General features: G+C 45.2%; 1 protein-coding gene across 11 annotated transcripts in view; it reads right to left on the minus strand.

The window, feature by feature from the left end:
* RAPGEF2 (Rap guanine nucleotide exchange factor 2) overlaps positions 1-27403 on the minus strand; it is a 213960-nt gene that overhangs the window by 47049 nt on the left and 139508 nt on the right. Inside the window, exon 1 of one of the 11 annotated variants that reach the window (XM_078613495.1) lies at positions 11596-13911. The exons of the other annotated variants lie outside the window; for them this stretch is intronic. Within the exon in view, the coding sequence (XP_078469621.1) occupies positions 11596-11625 (30 nt within the window). The 5' untranslated portion in view covers positions 11626-13911. Of the gene's footprint in view, positions 1-11595; positions 13912-27403 lie in introns of those variants that run through there. 11 annotated transcript variants of the gene reach the window in all.

The following is a 27403-nucleotide window of genomic DNA, read 5'->3' on the forward strand; positions in this document are numbered from 1 at the left end:
TAGAATATGAATGGGTGACACTGACGCCAATCGATGACATTACCAGCACCGCCCATACACAAACCATTGCAGCCTTTGCTGCAGCTTAGCCAGCTGCACGGCAGCTAACAGCACCTGGGTTGCCAGCTGAAACCCTCCTCCCCCAAACCCCCACATCGTGAGAGAAATCCCTCGGTTCATGAGTGTGTAACCTCACCCACACTGGAACACACACAAAAAAAACAATCACCATTTGGTGTTGGTGCAGTTGAAATCAGGACTGACTTCTCATGGATTACCCCTCCCCTCAATTCCACAATCACCCAATCCTCACGTTGACAGCAGTTTTTTTACGATGCAATTCAAGGCGTAAACATATTTTCCTGAGCTCAGCACTGGACAGCTCCGGCTGAAGTTAGAACCCTTGGAGTTGCAATTTCAGTTCCCAATGTCCATGGCCGGAGTAGGTCTCTTCACAAAGTACAGTGCAGTAATGTCAAAACCATTGGAATTCCTCCGCTCAAATGTGCCACACTGGTGCAGCTAAAACAACGCATCCGTCAGATGTGGCCGGTAGTGAGTCCGTGGTCAAATATTTGGAAGCGAGTGATCAGTGTGGCCGGGAGGAATGACGACAGAGAGGGAGCCTCGTCACCGCACTGTAGTTGACGCTGTGCTGCCAAGTGGCAAGGTCCTATGTTGGAAACAGAAAAACCAATATTTCTTTAAATACTGTATATATAAACATCGCCAAAGGAAAACTCATATTGCCTATGGTCCTACAATTGACTCCAATTGATTTGTGAGCAAAACGTATTATTTGCCAATGGATTGTGTACATTTTGTAGGTAACAGAAGTGAGAGAAGTGACTCAGATGCAGTGACTTATCCAAGGATGAGTAACCCAGAACTGTGCTTTCGGAAGCAACTAAGTTGGTCCTAATATGCACACTTTTGGCCGACATGAAGTCACCCGAAAATGGCAGGAAAATCTTCTCATCCATCCACAGTTGTTCAAGGATATCAGCAGTTATTTTTGCAAATAGGCATGAATTCTAATCCGTGTCTATCCACCAAAAGTGGTTGACACGGATGAGGCATTTTGATGTGTTGACAATTATGAGGTCCGAATGTTAAAACACTTATTTCGCAAACACTTAACAAAACATTAACACGAAGTGTAAAGTTACATTTTCACAAGGGACGTTGTTTAATTCGACATGTTCGATTCATAAATGGTTTGTACTTTACTATGCTAGCCCAGTGGGTAGCACACATAAGCATATGTACACACATTGTGGCTGAGTGTTGAGCTGATTGCAAAGGCCTATACTCACACAATAATCATCATATACTAAGTGCATCGAGGTCCATTACGGGTTGGCAAAATGCGCTAAAAATATTAATGTACAGTACGACTGCTCGAGTAATTCACGCTTTCTGGGAAAATTACCGTTGTTCATAAATGTAAAAAACCCCGCCATGTGAATGACGAATAGAAATGTCCGAGAACAAAAAAACATATAAAGGAGAAATGTGCAATGCTCGGTTAGGTGTCAAAAGTGGATTTTTTTGTTGTTACAGAAACCCCCCCCCCCCCCACTAGGGTCCCAGGAAACCTCAAAACCGTTGGTGGTCAGTGTTGCTTTATCACTGCCCTGTGAAGAAACAACACCAACTAAACGCCATTGGCTCATAAGCAGGACTATCACGGTGGCATCAAACTGGCCCTCCTGTTTACCCTATTTGCATTGCGTGCACACACACGTGTGCTGGTTCATGTGTTTATTTTATTCGCTGACAGTTATATCGCAAAGATATTTCCATGAAAACCCAGGTTTCTATTCCGGATTATGCACGCGTGTGCATCTCGCCCCCTCCGTATGTGGACTCGGCCTTAAATGAGTGCTGTGCTGGATGTAGCATAAACATCAGCCCTGAGGAAGACCACGCCATCCCATCGTGCTACACACTGGGGTGCCCTTATGAGGTGCTCGCTAACATGAATTGTGCCTGAAGCCAACAATGCTAAAACCAACGATTGTTTTATATATATATGACAAGCCATTATTCTGCAGTGGATTGGCAAAGGCTTGTACAATTATTATCCATACATCATATACAGTATGTGGCAGTCAAAGTGCTACGACAATTTAGTATTACAACATTGTGCCAATTTTACATTAAGCGAATTCTTCAGTTAGTCTAACTGAATCAATACCATGACATTGAGTGTGTACAATGACAATGTATAAACCAAGGGCAAGAAGACAAGATTTCATCATCATCAAAAAGTAACGAGTAAACTTTACCAAATCCCATTTTTGACCAACGTCCAAATATGCGAGGTGCATATTTTGCCGCGAAAGGAAGTTTGGGAATTTTACCCTTTCGGGGATTCGCTTTAATCAGCTTAGCCCTCTTCTGCGGCTATTGTCTTTCAATGCGTGCACTCTGAAAGGAATAAGGGAAGTTCGGATTTTCCACCACGTCTCAGCAGTATCCCATGGAAACCGCACACACACTGCAGCGAAAAACATCATCGCCCTTACAATGTTTTCGCACGATGATGCGTATGGTACAAAAACAATGGCCATTACAATAGTCCATTAAGTTGCGAGCGAGATAACAATATACACCACACAATAGGCACATGCAGTAAAACTCAATGTACACCAGGCCTGGAGCGTTGCGGGTTGCAGATTCAGACCCCTCCACCTTTTGAAATTCTGATAGTCAAGTTATTGTGTTGTGCCTGTACAACTCAGAGTTTTTTTTCTATACCCCCTCCCCCCCACCTTTAAATAAGGCCATGGCTATTTGGCTGATATCGCTCCCCTTCTATGACTCGTATCAAGAGGAATGGCGTGTAAAGTTTAAATAATTTAACACAAAGTTACGGCGCAGTTGCATTAGCTCAATTTTACAGAGATGTCGCTGAAATCTTGTCTCAATAGCGGTCGATGATGTGATGTGTGAATACTGTACTACAAGTATGCAGGACAACACATTGATTCGCAACTAAGGTGTAGAAAATCATTTTAAAAATACCCAGCAATATGGTCCTGAATTTTTTTTATCAACCGTTGTCTCGATGGGCTCTGGCCTTGTTAAAGTAATGGAGAAAAAAAATACAACACATTCGTTAATTATATAATAGGTTACGTTTCAGGCAAAGGGCCTTCTCTGTGAAATTTTTTTTGTGCTATGAAGAAGGGCCATTACCCAAAACGTTGCCTGTTTAATATATGCATGTTTTATTTTAAGGGTGCAGTGTTATTTGACGAATGTGTTGAGTTTGTTTTTGTTATTTGTTCATGTGCACCACTGCCAACGCAGCAGCAGCACCAGGAGGAGCACCAGCATCAAATAATTTGTTTTGTTTAAATGATGGAAATGTTACTTTGTTAGAGCAAGGAGTGGCACAGACACATAGCTTTAGGAAGATAGAAGGTTCCAGCCACATCAAGGGCATCGTCGTCACCAGATTGAAATCCCCTACAATTGCCACGGGCTTAAGTTTGTACCACTCTGGACACCCTTGCGAACTGAAATGTTCCATCCCAAGGAATTGTCCAGGTGACATGTTTTATATAAATGAAAAAGCAGCAAAGCGGGTGAGTGGGTGGGTGGGTGGATAGATTGAGGACTGCTTGGCCAGTAGTAATGTATCCAGCCTTATGTAGAATGCGACTCACCACATTCCAGACACTTGTCTGCATGCACGATAAAATTAGCATTTCAAAACACAGGTGGAGGGGCGGGGTCAGATTCTTTCGGAGGGGAGACAGACCAGGTGATGAGAGCCAGGGATGTGCATTGCGAGTCGCGGAGGTAAATCCTACCGAAATCTATTTTTATATACACAGGATATAAATCTACAATATACGTACAGTAATACAATTCCTGGGATGGTATTGGCAGTGGAGTGAAAGAAGATACATCTTTATTTCATTTAACTCTACCTTACAAATTAGCAACAAAGTGGTTGAGCAGTGGTTAGCACGCTGCAATATGAACTTGGGTGTCCTGAGTTCGATTCCCAGCCAAGGCTAACAACAGCGGCGAGATATATCTAATACCGGTTCTAAGAAACCCTTCACCACGAAGCAGTGACCAGCGTGGAGCAGTACAGTCAAACAACCCCCGTGACTGACATGGGGTCAAGAGCCCTTCATTCAGTGGTGGATTGGTGGCAGACGCCACAGTGATGAGATGTTAACAACCTCGCCTGGTAGATTTGGAGTTTGCATCTTCTCCCCGTGGTCATGTGGAATTTATCTCCGGGTCCTCCGTTTTTTCCCCTCCACATTTAGAAACACGCGTTTAGAGTATTTGGCTGCGAGACATATCCACATGATAAGCCACTTCATAGAGCTATCATTTGTGCCCAGGTCACTTCTGAAAAAGAGCAAAAAGCTCAGTGGGCCTTACCTGGTCAAATACAAACATTGTTTAGTTCCTAGTTGAAGGGGGCGAGGGCAGGACCGGTTGTGATGTCACTCGTCACCGATGTTAGCCGTGGCTGGGAATCGAACCGTCAAACTCGGGTCACCGGGTTGACAGCGCAGCATGCCTAACCACTGCGCCCACCGCTCAGCACCGTTTCTCGCATCGAAAAAATTTTACTTTTGGCAGTGTTTCCACCGGTACTGGAGGTATAAACCCTGAGCAGAGACAGCATTCCACCCGCAAATGTCATCCCCGTTTCCTTGGCTTGGTGAGGGCTCACTGCACAGCTCCGGCTGCCATGATTGTTATCGTGCTCACTGCGACCACGCAGCCTGTGGAACCAGGCTCCCCGGTCGCGACTTTTGCCCTTTCATATCATTTCCTTCACTGCCGACTGAACCGAAGCGCTTGCAGCAATTTCTGGAAATGTAACCAGAAAGCTGCGGATTTTAAATATATAAATATAGAGGGTTTTTTTTTGTGCTTGCCTTTTATGGCAGTGATATTAGCAATTGTGTTGAGTTTTTGTTGGTTATCAGAGCTTATGCACCTCTGCCATGGCAGTATGGTATCACCGAAAAAACATGTGTTCAATGTTCAGGTCAAGGCGCAGCCATGCAACTGTTTGCACCATTGTTCCAACTTGCACCGCTGGGTGAGCCAAACAAATCAGCAACTTGTACATCGCAAATACCGGCGTGCCGACTATTACATCACAGCCACGTGCACCCGCTGTGTGAAAAGTACAACCGTGGTAGAGATGTAATTTAATTGAGTGCCAGGCTGCCTGCAAGAGATCATTTATTATTCTTCATCCCTGAATTCTAGGAAACCTAGATGCTCTGAGACACGTCTGAATCACTCAACTCCTCTGCAGAGCAGCGCTCTTATCTAATGACCATGTAAGACAAGCCCGTGAAGGATATTGCTGTAACGTGGCGGTCCTGTAAATTGCACGGGGAATCGGGAACGGAAGGATGCCTCGATGCTCCGCTGAGACGCTGTCAGTGTAAGCGTGGAAATTGTTAGAGCACGATTAAAATAAAAGTGCCCACGTGTGTGCATCACGGTGGTTAGTGCACTGTGCTACCAACCCGACGACCCGAGTTCGATTCCCGCTCGCAACCAATAACAGGGGTGATGATAACTGAACGGGTTCTGAGCCTTTCCCGAGGTTGACAGCCTCAAATGAGTCACTAGTGCGATTTGTAAACATGACCACTGGGGAGACAAAGGCGGCCGGGCACGGTGCTGGCCACACCATAAGGTGCTCGCTTACAGCACTTGCCCAAAACAGTCTGTTGAAGGCTATATGGGGGATCTTTGTCATAGATGATCATGCATACATCGGTAGTGAGGCAGTGGTGGTGTTGTCCCGTGGACCTGGCGGAGTCGAGTTTGATTCCAATCGCTGGCTAATATGAGCGTAGACTTACGTAGAGTGACATCTGAACTGACTTTAGGACCCACCATACTCCACCGACCTTGCACTGACCAACGCGGTGAAGTATGTATGGTCAAACGACTGACACGGCTCGAGGAGATGTTCCATTCAGCAGGGAACCGAAAAAGTGCAGTAAATTGCTATTATCATTATTCTCATAAATGAAAATCAATGCAGCTTTCACAGGCACGCAATTAAACTAAAGAACATCTGTCCTGAAATAATCACGTGTTTTTCATCGTTATTATTGATGCGCTGTAAAGTTCACAATGGTTGCTGCAGAAGCCTAATTTTGATCCATTGCAGCCATGAATTAGGCATGTTCACTCACAGCGATATATTATCCATACCCGACCATTAACGGTGATGATGGGTTACCATGTTAATGACAGACGAAGTTACTCATTAAGCATCCAGCGTTAATGAGAATTGATCTCGATGCGACGTAAATGAACGAGCCTATGAGAGTGATTTTTACTCCATGCAATTAATGAACAGGAAAGTGCTGGGAAATGGTGTAACAGAAGTACACATGCAATAACAATAATAATCAGTCACAAGTCAAAGTTAATAATAACGTTTAGCCGTTTGCCATTCCACTTCTGTGTGAATGCCTCCCCCCATGCTGTTTTGGTTATGGGGGCTATTTGAGCATACTGCACAGCATTCTGAGTCAATGTAGGTTTGTACAGGTGGTCAGACATCACCCACCACCGAAGGCAGCCATAAAAGCCAGGAATCAAACCATGGGCCAGAAATAAAAAATCAGGTTGGTGGGGCCCACAACTCATTGTACCAGCGACTAAGGCACAGAGACTAAGGTGATGTTATAGAACTACTTCCGAGATCCAGTCATGTGACCTATTATTTAGGGGCGCAGTACAGTCCCACATTCCCCACGAGACACATGTTTGTCACATTTCAGCTGAACCGCGCATTTTTTTTTTCAGAGTTGGCAATGGAATGGGCTGTGAACGTCAACTCACTAAGCCCAAGGACCCCCGTTCAAATATAAATTCAAACCCAGGACTGTAACAGTGCCTGCTCAGATCTGTAATCCCTCGGCTACACAGCCACCCGTTACCATAAAATATAACTTTAAACCAGCGAGTCATACTTCGCCGTCGTGTTTGAGAAGTAAATATTTATTATTGGTCAAAAAATAAAACACACCCGTCGTTTGTGTTGCATTGAGCTTTTCGCAGTCATAGTCTAGACATGTCCCGCAACACACACACGTGTTTCAACGCCACACAGAAAAAATGCTCTTTTAACCATTCGCGAAAGGAAAAAATCGGTCACCTCACGATTCAAAACACCAAAAGAAGCGACTTGTAGCTCAACCAAACGTCGATAGAACGCTCATCTCTTTCTCCGAGCCTCTGGCGGACATTCACAGTCCGCATGGAGGGAGCGCAGTCTCTAAATAGGACAAGCAACTGTTTGGCTTCCGCAAAAAGCGGTGCTCTCGTTTCACCGACCCTGGAGGGACGATGGGGCCGAGTCAACCAGCGGCCAGGATTTGATCTCGCACACTTCTGACGCGCGAGCCGCTCGCCCTGCCACTGAGCTGGCTGGCTGGCTATGATTCAGAGCAAGGCTTCATATTCTTAGGTTTTTTTTGGTAAAGTCACGTAGGTAAAAAATTTAAATTAATAAAAGTAAAATAAAAATAAATAAAAATCACGACGCTTCGGAGGCAACACAAGCTTCCGTCTTCAGGTGGAACCGTCACAGCACGATAGCTGTATCAAGTGAGAAGACGGAAGCTTGTGTTGCCTCCGAAACGTCGTGATTTTTATTTTATTTTTATTTAACTTTTATTAATTTTAATTTTAATTTTTTACCTACGTGACTTTACCGAAAAAACCTAAGAATATGAATCCTTGCAGTCACGAAAGCTTCAAATCTAGAATCAGAGCAAGGCCTCCGCATTGGTACAAAGTCATGAGGTTTGCCTGTACGTTAGCCACGCATCATTTGCGGTGGAAAATATATTTACGGGTTCAATTTTAGGCGAGGCGTAACGTGACTTTTAATGTAATTTCTTGAAAATACAGTTTTACAGATATAAATATCAAATGTATCGACTAATATAATAATTGTCTAAATATTGTTTGTTCAGAAGCAAATGTCTCACGAGGTACACAGACTTAGGAGGGTGAATCGCCTCTCAAAATAGAGCTGAAGTCCCAGGGAATATCTCAGTGCCAGTTAGTTTCACGAAAGGAGTGGGGGAAATGAACAGAAGTGGGGAAGCAAAGGGAAGTTTGCCAGCTGAGCTCTAGGAGGAGGCTATAATAAAGTAATTTCATCCTGTTATGTTCACAGATTTACCTGAAGAATCTGTAAACTCCAAGTCAGATGATGCGATGTGTGTGTGTGCGTGTATGTGGCTGTGTATGTACGTGCGTGCGGAGCGAAGGGAGCGGTGGTGTCGCGGTTAGCGCGCTGTGCGACGAATCCACCGATGTGAGTTCGATTCCTGTTCACGGCCAACACCAGTGACGATTATCTGAACCGCTACTGGGCCTCCCCTAGGTCGACTCAGCCGCAAATTAGTACCTGGTGTAGTGTGCAAAAATCGCCACTAGGGAGACAAAAGTGGCCGGGCGTGGTGATGGCCACCAACCCCCCTCGTGTGCCGTGCCGGCCTTCATAGGTGCTCGCTAACTGCACTTGCCCCTACAGTTTTGTTCAGGCTATACGGGGGATCTTTATCTTTTACGTGGAGAGCGGTGCTGAAGCAGTTAGCACACTGCATTACATACCCGGCGATTCGTCCTTATGGCCGACATTGGTGTGGATATTGTTACAGCACAATTAAAATAAAATGACTAATGTGTGTGGAGCAGTGGTTAGCGCGCTGTGCTCCGGACCCGACCACCCGAGTTCGATTCCCGCTCACGACCAACAACGGTGGCGATTATCTGAACCGGTACCTGGCCTCCCATGAGGTTGACCACGCCTTAAGTGAGTACCTGGCGTGAGGTGTAAACACATCGCCACTGGGGGAGACAAGGGCAACTTGGGCGTGGTGCTGGTCATATACCGCCAGTTCCAGCCATCGTAGCTGCTCGCGAACGGCAAAGTTTAACATGCATTAGGGCTTTCGCGACTAATATCATCCATAATATAGGCTTTATGGGGTTAGATCGCGTAAATATATTAATGTGTCGTTAAACCCGCCACCGCCCGACACAGTCAATTACGTGACAAACCTTAGTGATTTGGCTGTGTCGGGTGGTGTCGGGTTTTAACGACACATTTATATAATTACGTGATCTAAGCCTGTATTTATGAACGTCAAAGTGATGCGTGTGGTGGGCAACGTGGAGCGGGCGGCGGTGGTGTCGCCTCGACAGACCTGGTTTCACCTGAGGACGGCTGCTTGCGTTGTGGCCGAAACGTCGTGAGAATTATTTTATTATGTTTATTTTATTTTATTATTTTATTACTTCCCTTCTACGTGACTTTACCGAAAGAACCAAGAAGATCTTAAAACCTTTTGTTATTTTTGCGAGTGAAGACGGTGCCTGGGTTCACAGCGCCGACAGCTGCGAGTTGGGGGCACCCACAGCACGGTGCACGACGGCGGCGGCGGCCGCTCTCCGCCGTTTGTAAACGCGTCGGTTGCTTCGTCGCCGTGTCTCGAATTCAAATGCCCAGGGAACTCGAACGTGTCAGGCCAGGCCCACCACTCTTCCTTTGTACGGGACAGAGGAGGTCAGACCCGCTTTGCCTCGGAGGTTATGCAATCCCTGGACAGAACGCTTCGGGAGCACGCGCTGAATAGAGTGAACCCCAGAAACCGAGGCAGGATGTGAAATTCTGGATAAGTATGAAAGGTTTTATTTTTGCACTTGAAAATGCATATTCGTAATAGGGGGGGAGGGGGAGGGAGGTGGAAATGTTCCTCTTAATGTGTACGTTTTTTTTTATATTGGCGCATAATGCCAAGAATTCCATTTGTTCACAGTGCCTCTTAAAAAAGAATTGCTAAGTGGTGTTGAAACTGTAAATGAGAGAGCGTGTGTGTATGATGAGAGGTAGTGCTGTGGTTAGCGCACTGCACTATGTACCCGCCGACCCGAGTTCGATTCCCGCTCATGACCAATGACAGTGGTGAATATTTGAACCAGTTCTGGGCCTCCCCTAGGTCAACTCAGCCTTAAATGGCTACCCTGTGCACTGTGTATACATCAGGACTGGGGAGACAAAAGCGGTCGGGTGTAGTTCTGGCCACCCCCCCCCCCCTCGTGGTGGCTTGAATAGGCACGACTCGCTAACAGCACTTGCCCCAATAGTCTGTTAAAGGCTACATGGGGGATCTTTGGTTTTATGTTTGGATGTGAAGCAGTTGCATAGTAGTTAGTCGACTGCTGCCATGATCCTGGTCACCTTTGTTCGATTCAGAATTACAACAACAAAATGGAACTTAATTTCAGCCCGAGATATCTCGGTTGGCAACCTGGAAAATATATTCCCATAACCGGCTCACCACATCCGGTAGCAGATGCAGATTCTTTATTTATCCTGGAGAAATCCGCTGAGCTGTGAAGCTCTTTTTCACAGATGCCCAGTAGGGGTGGCTCAGGAAGTGACTACAACAAACGGTACAAACATCGATAGGAGAGAAAAGTGTAGGAATGGTGAGCAAATCACCCCTCTTGTATGATTGCGGATACTAGTCATATGCCTACTGCAGTCTACCAGCTACCCGTTAAATATATCACGAGAGAGAATAAGCCCTGACTACACCATTCGCAAACGGTACGCAATACCGTCGAAGGTGTTGACAATCTATTTATAAAATGCAAGGTTCGTAATAACTCCACATCTTGCTATTTATTTCAATGCACGATCACTTCTGCAACGAATCCATATTTAATTGCATGCATGTTCATTTATTTAAGAAAAGGAAAAAATAACGACAAATTTGTATTCAACTGCAACGCACGAGGCAGAAATATGCACGATCGAGTTATCGCCGCGCATTCGTGTATCTGCATGCAAATCCATCTTCCCGGCCATATTTTCCACAAACCAACTTTGTAAACAAACCACCCAGGTGGCTCGCAATCGAAAGGTTGAGAGTCAAACTCCTGGCCGGGGAGCTTTAATCTGCCCATCATCCCTCTTACCAAGAATCGATAAAACGAGTACCACCTTGTAGGGAAGCGGACAGTGGTTGTGCCATGGACAGACTCGCCCCCATCGCAGGAATGTGGAATTTCACACCATTGGCCAAGGAGTGTAAACAAGAGATAAGCATCGTCTAAATGCTCATTGCAGCAATAATCACTTCGACCTGACTTGTAATATATATACACATTGAAGTCAATGTGTACAATTGTAGCATAGGCATGTGAATATCACATTGCTTCTGTAACCAAACAACATCCTTCACTTTGCTGCTAAGCCAAGGCACCCAGTTCCTGAAAATACCTCTACACCCTTCAATGCCTTAAACAAGTCAACAATAATCATATTCAAGTAAAGCAGACATGTGCAAGACATACACACTGACGCACGCGCACGAAGCTTTTATATATATATTTTTTGATCAAATATCATCGTTATTATCCCAAAAGCAGCTCATAACGTTCCGAGCGCGCAAGTCACGCGGCAATTTGTTTACGCGTCCCCGTGGTAAGGTTCGCGAACAACGGAACGGTAACAACAGTAGCAATGGTAAACGTACAAAAATAATTACTTACAGTCTCTTTTAAAAAAATCATGAAATCCATTTCTTTCTTTCTCTCTCTCTCCTCAGCGCTGGCTCCACGTCCTCATAACGCACCGCTTTTAAAAAAAATGACGAAATGCTTTAGCGGCTCTCTGTCGGTCGCGCTCACACCCTTTTCCTGTTCACAGTCAGCCTCCGTCTGTGTGGGTGGAGGACCCAACATTTGCCCAAAACCACCGCAGGGAGACTTCCTCCTCCAACCAAAAAAAAACCACGGCAAGCGTCCGTGGCTGCTTTTGCCCTCTCCTAATGCAATCTAAGACTAACGTTAACGTCAAAACCAATACTTTGTGTTAAAATTCATATTTACGTAGTATTTACACCTTTTTCTTCATACGATAATAACCGGCCAGCTACAGAACGAGATGAATTTGTGGTTGCGGACTGACTCGGCCTATCATTCTTCCAGGGCTGGTAAAATAAGTACCACTTTCTGAATGAAGCCAACAGTGGTTACCCTATGGGTAGACTCACCCCTCTGATAGGAATGTGGATTGTCCACCAGTGGAAATTAATATATCAATGCAAGAAACCAGTTTTGACTTTCTATGTAAATGCGGTGTTTCATAAATTGTTTTAACCCTAATATGATGGAGGTAGGCTGTTTGACTCAAAAGAGTTTGACATTGACCATGTAAGAGAACTGAATCAGCGCTGCTTATATTCTGCGTTTGATTCTGGGTAGCAATGGATTTGGCCAGTTCAAAATCAGCCGTGACCTTTGCACTGCTGAACGAAGCCATCTCCACATCGCCGCAGTGCCACAAACGTTCCCGCTTCTGTACTTGAACTGATCTCATCGCCTCAATCCCAACCTCACTAGTTGTCATCCTCTCGGCCATGTCGTCTCATTTTTGTTGGCATTCCGTCGCCAGTTTCTTATCAATTGTTAGTCGTCGCTGGAGCCACAAAAGTAACATGTGACACCAACTTATTTACATTCACTTCCAAAAATGGATTTTAAACTTTGTACCGTATTAAATTGGCCAATAAAGCCAAGCGCACATTTGTAAACGTCGATGAGGAAGAGAACTGAGCAGCAGGACGGAAGTAAGAACACTTCGTTAAATTTTACACAATCGCACCCGGGAATGTTTCACTGGGTCATGTTGGGCTTTGCGACGTTTGGAAGAGCACATCATTTAGTTGGCCGAAATCTCGTGTCACGAACACGGCAATTTATTCCGCCCATGAAATAGTCAAATTGGATATATATACAGTAGACGTATGCGTGACCCAGGGCAGATAGCTGACAACTGAGGGCTCTATTGAGATGCATACAGATCAGCGCTCGCCGTATTTGGTTGAGAACGGGCTAATGGGATTTTACGCTCTGGTCTAAATACAACATTTACGGTGTTATTTTAGCTGGGTTGACTCAGAAGGCTGCCAGGGTCCTATCTTTTCACTTTGACTGTGTTTACTGCCAAACACACACACACACGCGCGCGCCGGTGCATATAACCGCAAGCTAATACACCCACCCACCCACATGCACGCACATTGCAGCTCAACACCAGAATTTTAAATCAATCCCCACACACTGTAGACGATTTATATATAAACACAAGGAATAAGCTAATTATAATGATTTTAATTGTGAAAAAATGCACAAGCCCAACAACATTTTTATCACATTAAACTGGTAAAAAAAAGGTATTCATTTTCGAAAAGTATATCATTTTTCATATTTTGTTATGTTTGTAATGCACACTATAAAAGCAATTCAATTCATTACGGCTCAATATGCGACCATATTAGTCATATTTAAATGCAATCTGCGCTAATGTCAAACAACGCGTTTCCATCGAAGCCTCATGTTAAAGTCCAGTGACCAACTAAAAGTCTTAAGACCACATGGTGGAATGCTGTTAGGGTTAGAAGGTCAGGGAGTGTGTGATGGGACATGAACATTCTTGGCCACGATAACATTTTGATCTTGACACTGAATGTCAAATCAAATTTTCTTCGTGCACAAATGAGCACTGGGGTAGTGGTGTATCGTCCACGTTGCTGGCCATGAGCCATTGGTGGGAACTCCACATTCCTATGGTAGAGGTCAGTCCATCTATAGGACAACCACTGTTGAAATTCTTTCTTGAGCTCTAGAGCTCCCTCTAGTGGAGGCCCTTCGGCCAGCAGAGGTGTGAACAAGCAATTGCAGGGCTGCGCCTTCAGCCTTTTGCACTCTGCGATAGGTCACACAGCTGGAAATGTTCCATAAACTAACATATATATTTAGACAATCCAGTAATAACATTCGCTAATTGACTAACAGATGCACGAATAAGTACACAATTTAATAGATGTGACGTTTTGATTTATAGACGTTGATGGTGGTAATAATCATACAATCATTCTGCATGTAGAAAGAAAAAAACGGCCAGTGGGCACTATGGTGGCGAAATGTTAACTACCTCGCCTGGTATACAGGAGGTTGTGGGTTCGATCCCGACCTTGACGCCTGCTGTATATTTGCAGTTTGCATGTTCTCTTTCTGGGTCCTCTGGTTTTTTCCTCCCGCATTTAGAATCAACACGCGTTTAGAGTATTTGGCTGCTATAAATTTCCACATAATAAGCCACTTCGTTGAGCTATCATTTGTGGCCAGGTTGCTTCTGAAAAAAAACTATATAGCTCAGTGGGCCTTACCTGGTAAAATATAAAAGTTTTTGTTTTAGTTTAGATTGGTGACTTTTTTATGGTGCTATCTTAAAACGGTTTACTCCAAACTACGGCTTGTATTTTGGCAGATATGCATTACGAAACACATTTCTCCATGGTATTATCAGTGCCGCTACATCACACAAATATACTGTACATATCACTATTTGTGAAGCCGCACGGACTTTATCAAGAGTGCGTAAACACACTAAACTACAAAACATGCACACGGCAGTTCAGGGTAATGGTGCAGCCCTGAAATTGGTTTGCTCTATCCACTGCTGGCAGAAGGGACGTCACTAGAGGAAGCTTTTTAGAGTCCCCATAAAAAGCACGTGGCCTCCTCTTGCGCGCTGAAAAGTCTTCTTGGAAGACATCGTGGTACCCACACTTTACCCCACCCCACGTGACTTGCCGACCTACTAACATTTGGTGTACTCCATTTATATCACTGGGTGGACAGAAGTGGAAGACCATAATACAGATTTTTTTTTGGGGTTAGATCATGTAAATATAAATATGTTGTTAATTACTGGCAAAACGTCGTACTCGGATTTTAAATGTTGTGGATTTACTATCCAACACACCGGTGTGCTGTACTAGTGACGAATTGGCACGTTCTGTTTACGTGACAAACCTTACTAGTTGGCTGTGTTGGGTGGTGGTGGGTTTAACGACACATTTATATATTTACACGATATAACCCAAAAAAAAACGTATTATGGATGATATTGGTCGCGAAAGCCTCCTACGTGTTAAACAGAAGTGGAAGTGAATGAATAAACTTGCACCATTGTTTCCACTGCCGGGTACAGTACAGTGATTCACATGCCCATCCAACGTGACTCCAAATAATTGTTTAATCAAGTCCACTTGTTAGATAACGGTTTTAAAAATATCCAGCTCTCGGATGCTGGCTATCAACCGCGAAGCACATGGCACCCGTTTAAGTACTTTCCATGCTGTATATGAAGCCAACACTCGAGTGTTAGTTTTGGAAATGGCAACAGATTTAAGGATTGCTACAAAAAAAAGCATTTATGTCATTATCGTAGCACTGCAGTACACAGCTCTGTGCAATCCATCAGTGATAGCGGCACTATTCATTCCATATCATCGCATAATTGAAACCTACAGATGACAGACAACTAGGGAAAAGAAAATACAATAAGCCAGGGAGATGGCTCAATCCAATCGGAAATCTCACAGAGCAGAGCCCGCCATGCGTCAGAGAATATCCCAGTGAAGTGATGCTTCAGAATCAGAATGTTTATTTATACTGCAGGACGAATTCGATGGGCTACAAAGCTCTTTTTCACAGATGTCCAGGAGGAACTTCTCCCAAAAAATCCTTCGAGTGGCCGTTTAATCCCTTGCACGGTAGAGGACGCACTGCCCCATGCACTCTACTATGATGTATGTTGAACTTCTTTCGCACCGTACGTAGCCAATCGTGCTAATCGAAGGTGCGGGTGGGAAGGACAGCAAACCAAACACATAAAGCAGTTAGAAAGAAAATTCGTTTTCAGTCTAGATTTTAAAATATTGTCACATGGCCGTCACATCTATATAAAACATTTTTATTCCCCAGTGTTGGACTTTAGGCAAATCGAGTGCAAAACCAAAGCATAAAGTGGGGCACTGTTTGTGAAGCGATTGTGGCCCACGATGACAAAATGGTCACAGCCCCGTCACCACGACTGCACACGGAAAAAAATGCACTAAATTGGCTTTGGCACAAAATTTGGCAAACATGAAAGTCATTCAGATTTTTTTTTTAAGTGTATGGAATATAAATACAGTAGCATAAATGTTAACATCAGGGCACAATTTAAATATCCGGCCAGGTGACAAAGCGGTTTCGAGCAAGCGGCTCGCAATCGGAAAGTTACAGGTTCTATTCCTGGTTGGTGGTAGAGACTCAGCCCATCATCACCTCCGGGGACATTAAATTAGGTACTATTTTTTGGAAAAGTCAACGGTGGTTGTCCTGCAGAGCAACCTGCCCCTCACCACTGGCCCAGCCCTGTAAACAGGAGGCTCATTTTGAGCAGGGAATAAACCATGAGTTTGACCTCACTGTTAAAAAAGCAGGCTAATACACAAACCAGATGTAAATGTTATTGTGTGATTTTTTAAAATATCTTTTGCAAACGGCTGGCCATCGAAAAATGACGGTCACCGCATCGTGCGCTTACAGATGTGCTTCTGCGGCCGTCTGGAACGATCTTCCTTCTGATATTGGGAAGCCACTGGAGCTATGCACTTATTAGCACGGTTGGCTACGTATGGTGCGAAACAAGTTCAACATACATACATGTTGTTTGTGAGGAGCGGTGGCGTAGTGGTGTGCGCGCTGCGCTACGAACCTCGGCGACCCGAGTTCGATTCCCACTCACGGCCAACACCGGTGACGATTATATTCGAGCGGGTCCTGGGCCTCGCCTAGGTCGACTCAGCCTCAAACGAGTACAGTGCGTAAACATCGCCACTAGGGAAACAAAGGCGGCCGGGCGTGGCGTTGGCCACCGACCCCCTCGCGTGCCTTCACAGTTGCCGCTCGCTAACAGCACTTGCCCCCGACAGTCTGTTATGAGGCTACACGGGGATCTTTGTTGTTGTTTGCATGCCCCCCCACTTCCTCTGGAGTGGCTTTTTTTCCCTTTTGCTCTGCGGCCCGAAACTGTGAGGTTCCCGCCACACACCTGGCATCTTAAAGAGAGGAAGGGACGGAGCCCAGCTGGGTGCCAATCAACGTACAGAGTGCCGCTCGTTGCGTGCGTGTTTCATAATATTGAGGCTGGCGGTGTGTGTGGGGGGCGGTGGTGGAAGACATCCATTTAAAAATTAGGAGAATGGACGGAAACGCAAAATCTGCAGGAAGTGGCCGCCCTGCCGCATTTGGCGTTTAATCTAAACGAGGTGTGTGTTTGATTGCACGAGGAATAACAACGCCGAGAGCGTTTGAAAGTTTCCTGACGAGCCTCGCGCGGCCGTTTTCTGTCGACGTTCTCACGTGATTGACGCTCCCAAGGTGGCGACTTACGTTTACTACCTGACGTGATTCGGTACATAGGTGTGTGTGTGTGAACGTAGCGTGGGGAGAGCAGCTGTGGCTGCATGATGATGACCGGCGGAGCTGTTTGATTGTCAGGCTATTTACTTGCATCAATAATGAGCGGATACTTGAACCAATGTGGTGAAGTGCGGTGAAACATCCCCATGACTGATGCGGCATGGGGAGACCTTCACCAAGCAGTCAATTGACACAAGGGCTGTATTACCAATTCGCCAAAAAACTATTTTATTTATTTTACCAGGTAAGACCCCACTGATCTATACAGCTCTTTTTAAATCCTTTATATTAAGTTTGCTTGCTTGCTTACGACCGTGCAAATCTTTCGGTCGTTTTTTAACCCACTTCCCGTGATCCAATCGAGCTGACATTTTCCACACAGACTCGTTGTGCGTGACAATTAATTTTCGTGAAAACAATTTTTCCAAAACTTTACACTGTTTAGGGAATTTTTTTAAAATATTTAATTACCAATTGCTTAATGCTGGCAGACAATCATCTGACCCATAGGTGGAAGCCATCTCAAGCCAGAGGACGAGAGGACTCTAGCCGCCATGCATATAAAGGATTTATAGTGAAAAACTTTGTTTTTACGGGTTAATTTTTTTCAGAAGTGACCTGGCCACAAATGATAGCTCAACCAAGTGGCTTATCGTGTGGAAATGTATAGCAGCCAAATACACTAAACGCACGTTTCCAAATGTGGAGGGAAAAACCGGAGGACCTGGAGAAAAATCCACACGACCACGCAGAGAACGTGCCAACTGCAAATATACAGGCGTCAGGGTCAGGATCGAACCCACGACCTCCTGTATACCAGGCGAGGTAGTTAACATCTCATAGCCACCACGGCACCCTGTTGGGAGCTCGCAATGAGCTCGCGCTGTTTAGCGAGTACCTATCGAAGCCAGAACGATGGATGCAAGAAGAAGGGGTGGTGTGTGGCCAGATCGATGGCCCACCAACTTTGTCTCCCAAGTGCCGATTTTGACACGTCACACAATGTGCTAAGCAGTAAGCCCGAGTCAACGTACGTTTGGGGGAAACCCAAGCAAAGTTCGGGTGCAAATTAGCACCGCAGTCGTTGTCCATGACCAAGACTCCAAAACACAGGTGGCTTGGCATCGCAGTGCATTGATGAAAGCTACTATGCCACCACTCCCTTTACATCGACGCAACACAAATTATTTGAGCTAAACACGTACAGTATATCCTACATCTAGGCGGAAGTGAATTTGGAACCAATTTCCTCTGCACGACTGCCACCTTCCCTAATGCCCCCCCCCCTCCCCACCCACTCACCACCTCACCCCCCAGCTCCTTAGATGCCAGCTGCAGACCTCACCTCCTCTGTTATTCCAAGCCTAATTGCAACCCCCAAAGAGACCGTTAACGAAGTTCCTTAAATTGTCCCGTGCACACTGCGCTAACCGAGCACCACAGTAGCTGCGGAGGAAATGGGACAATGAAACAGGTAGAGGGGGGAAAAAAAGTACGTTTTTGTTCTACAGGAAAGGAACCTTGCACTGCAACAGCCTTCCCTTACAACAATGACTCTGGCCACATCGCCCGCTGGGTCCAGTCTCAGTCATAGGAGGCGGTTTAGCAAAAGACGAAACTTGAGCTTTTTTTGTAATACCGTTAACAAAACAGCATTCATCTGGTGGCAGTGCCGCAGTTTAATTCTGCTTCTGCGAGTGGATAAATGCCAATCGGTCTCCGAAATCAGATGTTTTTTTATAAAGCCATTTACGTTTCAGCGGTTTGCTCTCCGTTGTTGAGCACGATAGCCATTGGTGGAGGACCTACCATACGCAGAAAACAAATGGTCGAATGCATGGCGTTGGAAGTGTGATGATGGGACCATCATAGGCATATTTAAGTAAGTCTTAAAGATTCACTTAGGGCAGTGGCTGTGTGGTCTTGTGGTGGCCGTGTTCACCCGAAAGATTTTTTGTTGAAGGCGTTGATGGTTAAATTGCCACGTGCACCTGGTAATTTATTTGATGAATTACCAATGTGCTTTGTCTAATGTGAGGCGGATATTAAAGCCCCCCACTGTGACAACATAATTTGTAAGAGTGATGGGTGGCTGTCCAACCCGAGGTGGCCACCCATGTTCAAGCCTGGCTCATAACTGCAGGAAGTTCATGGTCTCAGTCAGCCTTGTCACCAATGACTGCACACAAAAAACACCCATCATTTATCATTCATTCCTTTAGCGTTTTTGGCTGAGCCCCACTGTGAAATTTTTTAATATTAGTCCATATTAATATTAAACTAGTGGCTAGCCTGTCCAGATTCCACGGTAATACATTACTCCGAGGGAGTATATTCACACCACAGTGATAGGATGGATTTAATTTCTTAACACACAACACAACATTTATCAAAATAAAAAAAAATGGTTTAAAAATGTATACCCATCTGGTGTATGATTTTCAAATGGGCTTCACTTCTGTAAATGGTCGAGCGGATGAAGCAGCACCAAGGCCAATAAGCTAACATATCAGGTCAAAGGTTATTTAAAACACATTTAGCGCTGTTTGTGGATTCCATAAATCACAAGCTTTCATTTGACACATCATTAATTTAAATTGGTGAAGTGGTATAGGAGATGTTCTCTGGACAACGATACAGTATACGTATCCGTATATATGCATGTTGAACTTCTTTCGCACCATACGTAGCCAACCGTGCTCATCGGAGGTGTCGGGGAAGGACAATAAACTCAACACAAAAAGCACTTCGAAAGAAATGAATTTTTAATCTAGATTATTTAAAATTGCATAGCTCCAGTGGTTTCCTAATATCGGAAGGAAGAGCATTCCAGACGGCCCCAAAAGCCGCTTCTGCGGGGGTGATCGGAGTTCACGTGATGAAATCGGCATACATAGAATGTTTGCTTAATAAACGGCTGCATTCGAAGCCTAGCATGTGGCATAGTAATGACCACATGTCTTCAAAACGCTATTGCAGAAATAGTTTCTGTGGTGTCAACTTGTGAGGCCGATCTCTTGACAAGACGCCATGCTCTGCTGACAGAAGCAGTTTCAGAAGGAGCATGTCTTTGCCACTTGGCAGAACTCCAGGAGCATAACCAAGATACACTGTAATGAAATCCAATACACACACAACCAGGAGATTTCTCGGCCACCTCGCTGCTTTTGCTTAATTTTCAAGTTGCACGACCATTTTTCGATTTAAAGCTTTCGTGACTGCAGGGATTCATATTCTTGGATCTTTCGGTAAAGTCACGTAGAAGGGAAATAATAAAATTATAAAAATAAAACATAATAAAATTCTCACGACGTTTCGGCCACAACACAAGCAGGCGTCCTCAGGTGAAGAACAGAGCTGTCGGAAAGACAGCGTCTTAATGAACACCGCTAAGCTTGGCAGCGTATTTTAAGCTGAGTGGGAGGAGCAGAGTGCCTTGACAAAGGAGTTTACATATCAACAGAGGAATTTAGCATATTGACGTTAAAGAACTGCTTCTACCCTACTACCATACAATAAACCGATGTGAAAAAACTAGGTATAAACTACATCAATATAATCAATGTACTAAATATACTCTCCAATAAGCTGAGCTATTAACATTAAGTAACTGGGTATACAATACACTATATAATGACTACCATATAGTGAACCGATAAAAAACTAAAATAGAAACTACATCAATATAATCAATATACTCAATATACTCTCCAATAAGCCGAGTTTACATATCAACAGAGGAATTTAGCATATTGACGCTAAAGAACTTGCACGACCATGTTACGTAATGACAACAATAATATTCAGGAAGGTTACACCAAGACCAAACACTATTTTTCAAGAGAGTCCTACATTGGGATGTTAGACCAATACCAATGAACATTGGATGTGTTTAGCTATGAAAGGAAACGAAATAACCCTGAGTGGAAATTGGTAGCATCTAAAGCAGCAAACTTTAGTAGTACCGATTTATTCTCATGGTCAATCTCGTCGTGGTGGTAGCAAGATGTTATTTCTCTCGCCTGGTATGCAGGAGGTTGTGGGTTCCATCCCGACCCTGACGCCTGCTGTATATTTGGAGTTTGAATGCTCTCCCCGTGGTCGCTTGGATTTTGTCTCCGGGTCCTTAAGTTTTTCCCTCCACATTTAGAAACATGCATTGAGTGTGCTATAAATTTCGAAACGGTAAGCCACTTGGTTGACCTATCGTTCGTGGCCAGGTAGCTACTGAATAAGAGCTACATAGCTCAGTGGGCCTGACCTGGTAAAATAAAAACAAAATTTAGTTTTGTGCCAATTACTTGATAACCCACTCTTTTCAAATGCTTATCACATAAATCACTGTTACTAATCATATACAAAAAAAACTAAAACCACTAAACGTATGCCAACTAGGGTGGCACCAGCAAGCGAAACATCTGGTCTGGCCTCATGGCCCTAACAGAAAGGTGCCCGAGTCTGCGATTGAACCCAGGTGGTTCTCTTGAGTTGTTTCCACTGCGCCACACGGCTACGGTGCTCCCCACCCTCCCGACACTTTTGTTTCACGCATTCGGGGGGGGGGGGGGGGCGCCGCTTCCAGGTATTCTGTTGCTATGGGCATTTCCACACGGTCGGCCACCCCCCCCTATCGCATCTGTCCACGTGTGCTTGGCCGAGTTCCAAGGTCACCCCCCCACCCCCCCGCCAACCACAGAGAGAACTTTCCGCATAGCCAGCTGGACCGCCCTGGCTTCAATCCGTTCAGCCGGAGCCGTCACCACAACGGGGGGACTTCTCAAGGCAACGTTGAGTGCAAATAAACTTCAGCGTTCATAACCTCAAGTAACCCCCCCACCCCCAGGTGCCTTGTATTTATTTTCATTATTTATTGTTTGCTTTGCGGTTGTTTGTTTGTTTGATTAATTTCGCTATTGTTTGCGAGCGCTTTGCACATGCTGTTGAGTCGTTGAGCCATTCGGCCGCAGAATTTAGATGTGTGGCCGGTGGGATGCAATCCCACGAACCCTTCCGACGTTCAAGGTGAGAGCTCTGAAATTACCTGCTCATGTCATTGCTGGGTGGAAGGGCCTCCACGAGAAGGAGTTCTAGAGATCCGGCTCTCACGTGTAGGGGAGTTCATAGTCTCAGCCTCGACACCAATGACTGCACAAACAAACCCTTTGTCATCTATTACATAGCATTCTCCTACTCCGGAGAATATGTGGCCTACTCTTTCACGCTGGCCAGGATATATCTTGGAAGGGAGCACCCACACTTTACCCCACCACACATTTCCTGCCGATCAACTGACTGTGATGAACCCCATTTACGCTGCTGCCTGGACAGAGGCGATGGGGGTGGGGATTCAAGAAACTTGCACCATTGTTTCGATTGCGGCACCGGGAGATGGAATTGAAACCGGTGACCTCTGGACAGCAGGCCCATTGTGCTGACCTCTACACCACGGAAGCAGCATACGTCAACAGACACCGTAACGGTGAACAGCACTCAACTACGATACGTGCGCAGAAAACGAGATAGACTTTTCAACGAAATACAAAAGTTATAATGAAACGGCACTAATAATATCAATGCAAGATGTGCGATCGGGTAGTTTCATTCATCATCACGATCCATGGGCAGATAGTCCCCGTTGGTGTCCACTGCACATTTCGTCATTTGTTTTCACTTTCCTCTGTCTTGTGCCAATATATGCTCATGTCGTGCCCACATCTTTCTGGTACAAATCTCGAATATCGTCATCAAGCCAATTCTCTGTTTGGTCTTCCTTTCTTTACGTTTCCTTCCCATTTCCCGTCCCCGAACTTTTACATGTTCCTGCCGTTCTCCATCCGACACACGTGTCCATATCGTGCCAATTTCCTTCTCAGTGCTGCCCGCATCACCAGTTCCTTCTTCTACGTGCAACCTTCAGTCTTCACTTCGACAGTCTCGTCGTGAAATATATATTTTTAAATTAAAATCTGCCTCGCGCTGGCAAGTTAACCATCGTCGCCGCACGCATCTCGCTGACTCTCTGCAGGGGGGGGTGGGAGGGTGTCACTCGCATTTATTCGTACCAGCAAAAAAAAGAATAATCCCACTTTCGCTGTTTCCCAAACGTAAATACCCAGACGAAACTCCCGAGACCCCAGAAGCAATGATTCCTTGACCTTAGTCCCTGTCTCCTACATCAATCTCGCCTCCCTTGTGGCATCGCACACAGCGAGACGAAAGAGTGGTGGCCATAACCGGCGCTGATGCGCGCGGAGGGGAGCAAAGTATCGACTTCTTTTTTCTGCATTTTCATCGCTTGACATTTTCTTCATACAACTCGAAGCTTCAAGTGCAGAGACATACGTAAAATGGGGGGGGGGGGGGAAGCCACGGTTCCATTTGCCAAATTACAATGAGCAAAAATATTTTGATTGGAGGAATTTGAGCGCTTTCAGTGATGGATTTTTTTTTTCCCCCACCGAAGAAAAACGCCGCACTTTAACTTCCCGTGACCTCGGGCACATTACAGTGAAGTTATCACACTCAATAACACTGATAAGCGATTGCGTTAACAACAGACGGAAGCCAGTTATTGATAACATGCAGACAGCACTGCATTGTGTGTGTGTGTGAGAGACTGTGTACACTACAACCACATTACTTTCTCCAATCGTTTCCAACAAAAATGTCATACTTTCATTGATAGTAATGAACGAAGACTTTGTAAATTTGAAAGCGGCAAACATTCATGGCCGCGGCTAACATCAATGCTCAGTTACACCTGAACTGGTCCCCATATTTAAGGTACTGTCGTCTTTGCAGGGCAAATGTATAATTATTAGCGTGGGCACATGAGACTGAAAATCATCATTCAATACGCTGATACAAGAATAAACGGTCACAGACAGAAGCGTTATACCGTCAGTATTAGTCATAGTCAGCATGTCAGTAGCAGAAGCAGCGTGACAATCAGTCAGTCTGTGTCCCTTTGCATGTTAAAAGTTTCCCTTGTCCTCAATTATCGCACCCAATTCTTTGGCAACCCCAGTGCATCTCACTCACTCCCACGTGCGCTCTGGCTGTACGGCGGATCGTGCGCGGATTTAAAACGACCGTGAATCCACCGCCATGTCACCAGAACGATGTGAGATCCTTCCGATTTCTTTTGACATCTGAACACTGTAACCGGCTTGTGAAAAACAGAAATGCGTGCAAAGAAGCATGGACACACGCACGCTTGGAATTACGTTGACGGACAGAAAGAGGAGCGCGCGTATTGGAGAACATATGCAGCTTTACAGAGACGATTCAAACCGTTAAGCAAATTTAGTGGGCACGGGCGGGGCGCGTCACAGCTAGAAGGGACGATGGCCGATGGTCACGAATAACGTTGGAGCGGCACCCAAGGACTGGGACGCGTGCCTGAGAGGACGCCCCCATGGGAGACGGAGCGATGAAATCGCACTCGTGCGCGCGGACGCTTCGGGCGGATTCTTGCAACGCAGGATCGCGAGAGAGACGGCGACGGCTTGGGGAGGCCTCATCCAGCAGTGGACTGATCATGGCTGATGACAATCATCATGACGATGATGATGATGAACCCCGCTTACAAAGCATTAAGCCTAGGCAAACCTAACGGGCAATTTACCAAGCGTCTCCATTTGTGCTCCACTAAATCTGGGTTAGGGCGGAGGAGGAGAGGCAGTTTGCCAGATTATTTATTTATTTAAGCAGAGATTAGGTTTTTAATCTCCAGGATGCCCCAAAGCAGCTGCTGCATGTCAGACACGCCAGTCACACGCCAGGGCACCGCGATCAGCACCAGCCCCCCCCCCGCCACCGACAGCTGCGTCTCTCTCGTGCCTCGTCCTCTTACGCGGCCCGTGGGTAGAGGTCTTCATCGCCGAGGCGACGTTGCGGTGTTGTGCCGAGTTTTGGTGGAAAATCACGAACGAAAGCCTTCCCTCTCTCTCTCTCTCTCTGCGCAAGTTCCGTGGCCCCGGCGGGATTCATGCTAAATGGGTTTAAAAACAAAAAAAAGCACTCACCCGTGGATGGAGGCATTGATGTGGAAAGATCACAGATGAGTGGTGGCTGGTTGGTTCGGAGTCATTAAAAATCACAAACGCTCACCCTCCGCTTCTCATTGTAATCACACGCGGTGTTGACTTGATTATTGTTATAAATGATGGTAATTGTTGTATAATTCGATGTGTTTTATATTATAAATGTTTTACAAATCGAAAGAAAACATATTCAAAGTTTGTCGTGAACGATTTAAAGCCATGAAATCAACAGAGCATACTGCACTATGAAACCCGGTTGTGAGTGCTCAATTCTCCGTCATGGCGAACATGAATGGTGAATGATCTCTGAACTGGTCCTAAGCCCCCGTTTAATAATCCCATATGGACCAGCATGGTGAAGTATGGTCAGACAATATTTTCGGCTAACACAGAGGCCTGAATCTAGCAGTGGAGAAGGTTGTTATTTAACATTACTGAACGATGCATAACACCAAGATAGGGAAATTTTACCTAAAATTGTAAAATAATCAAAATCATACACTGCAACACTGTAACACAATTATTATATTAAAGGACATTATATTTTAACTTGACGTAATAAATTTAATCACTAAATATTTCCAAGCCCCATCTACTTATTTATGAAATTGTGGCAATCCTTTACGCCTGTTTAAATCCATTTGAAACACTCTGAAAAGCCAGATATTAAATGCTCCCAACAGATCATCGTTCCCTTTGCTTTACATTTTCAATGACATAATCCATAGCGCGAGAGCGTCTATTCTACGCTTCCGTGCGATAACGATAGGGGAGCTTTAACGTATTGGCCACCAATTCGCCATCAACGTCAAGGTCAAAGGAGTCATCACGGCTAATTCCGATGATGGCACCACACACCGTCGCGTGGCTTCCTTTGCCACCCCACCCTTGTACGTGGGCGGATGGCCTGTGGTTCAGAGATGAAACCAATTTCCGTTAAACCAGACATATCATAGCCGGCAAATTCAAACAAAGTAAACTATACTGCTTGCGATAATGAGGCATAGCGCGCGGACGTACGCACCGCTCGGATTTTCACTGACCGCATTTACTTTTCCAATATCAGGCACAGGGCAAAATGGGTTTGTGCAATTTTTTTACGTGACCGCTCAGCCGGTGGGACCAATTTGTTTAGCAACTAAACCACACGGAGCTTAAGGCGGGGGGGGGGGGCCTGCCCGTGCGACTCCATGAGAGCTTCTGCAGATTTCTACGGACACTGGATATACCCGTGTGGCTCAGGCACAATTCTTGTCCAATAGTGTACAGGCCATAATCCCCGGGGATATGGGGCACACAGCCACACATTATTTGGACCGATCCTAGTGTATACAGTGTATTATAGGAATACGGTACATTGCCTGTGCCCTTATCTCCTTCGTCTATCTGGCTGCTGTAGCCGCGCATGTCTGTTCACTCTTCATTCATCACTTGTACGACAATGTCGCATGTCCGACCGTCGGATATCTGCCCTGACCATTTAACCGCACACATCCAGTGCAATATATGTACACGGTGGCGTAGCCATCATTTTCGAGAGATGTTCACAAATCCAACCTTTTCACGTATCCGCCTGTACCTCAGTCACCCAGTCAGCCGGATAGATGACGTTGGACTGTGTGCGTGTGTGTGTGTGCCATTACGTTCCGGAATACGTATGTGTATTTGTAGATGTAAATTGGTGGGTGACATATTGATCGATGTGCTTTGTTTAAATGGGATATAGGACACTGATATTATCTTTTATGCACTGAAAACCTGGGAAGCTCTATTTTAATTCTAATTACTATATGTATGTGTGGACAATTGTTATATTTTGGGGTTCGGGATATGATGGCCACACATGATGAATTATTCTAACAAATGATACCGTTGGGTATTTAATGTCCACTTTATGGGAGACAATGCACTGTGGTTAATTCTTAAGTTAATCGTGAACAGCTGTCGTGGAAATCTGTGACTTCAGAATCAGAATATGTATTTATACTGGAGGA

Source organism: Lampetra planeri, chromosome 41 (assembly GCF_965212315.1).
Source record: "Lampetra planeri chromosome 41, kcLamPlan1.2.h2, whole genome shotgun sequence".
NCBI lineage: Eukaryota > Metazoa > Chordata > Hyperoartia > Petromyzontiformes > Petromyzontidae > Lampetra > Lampetra planeri.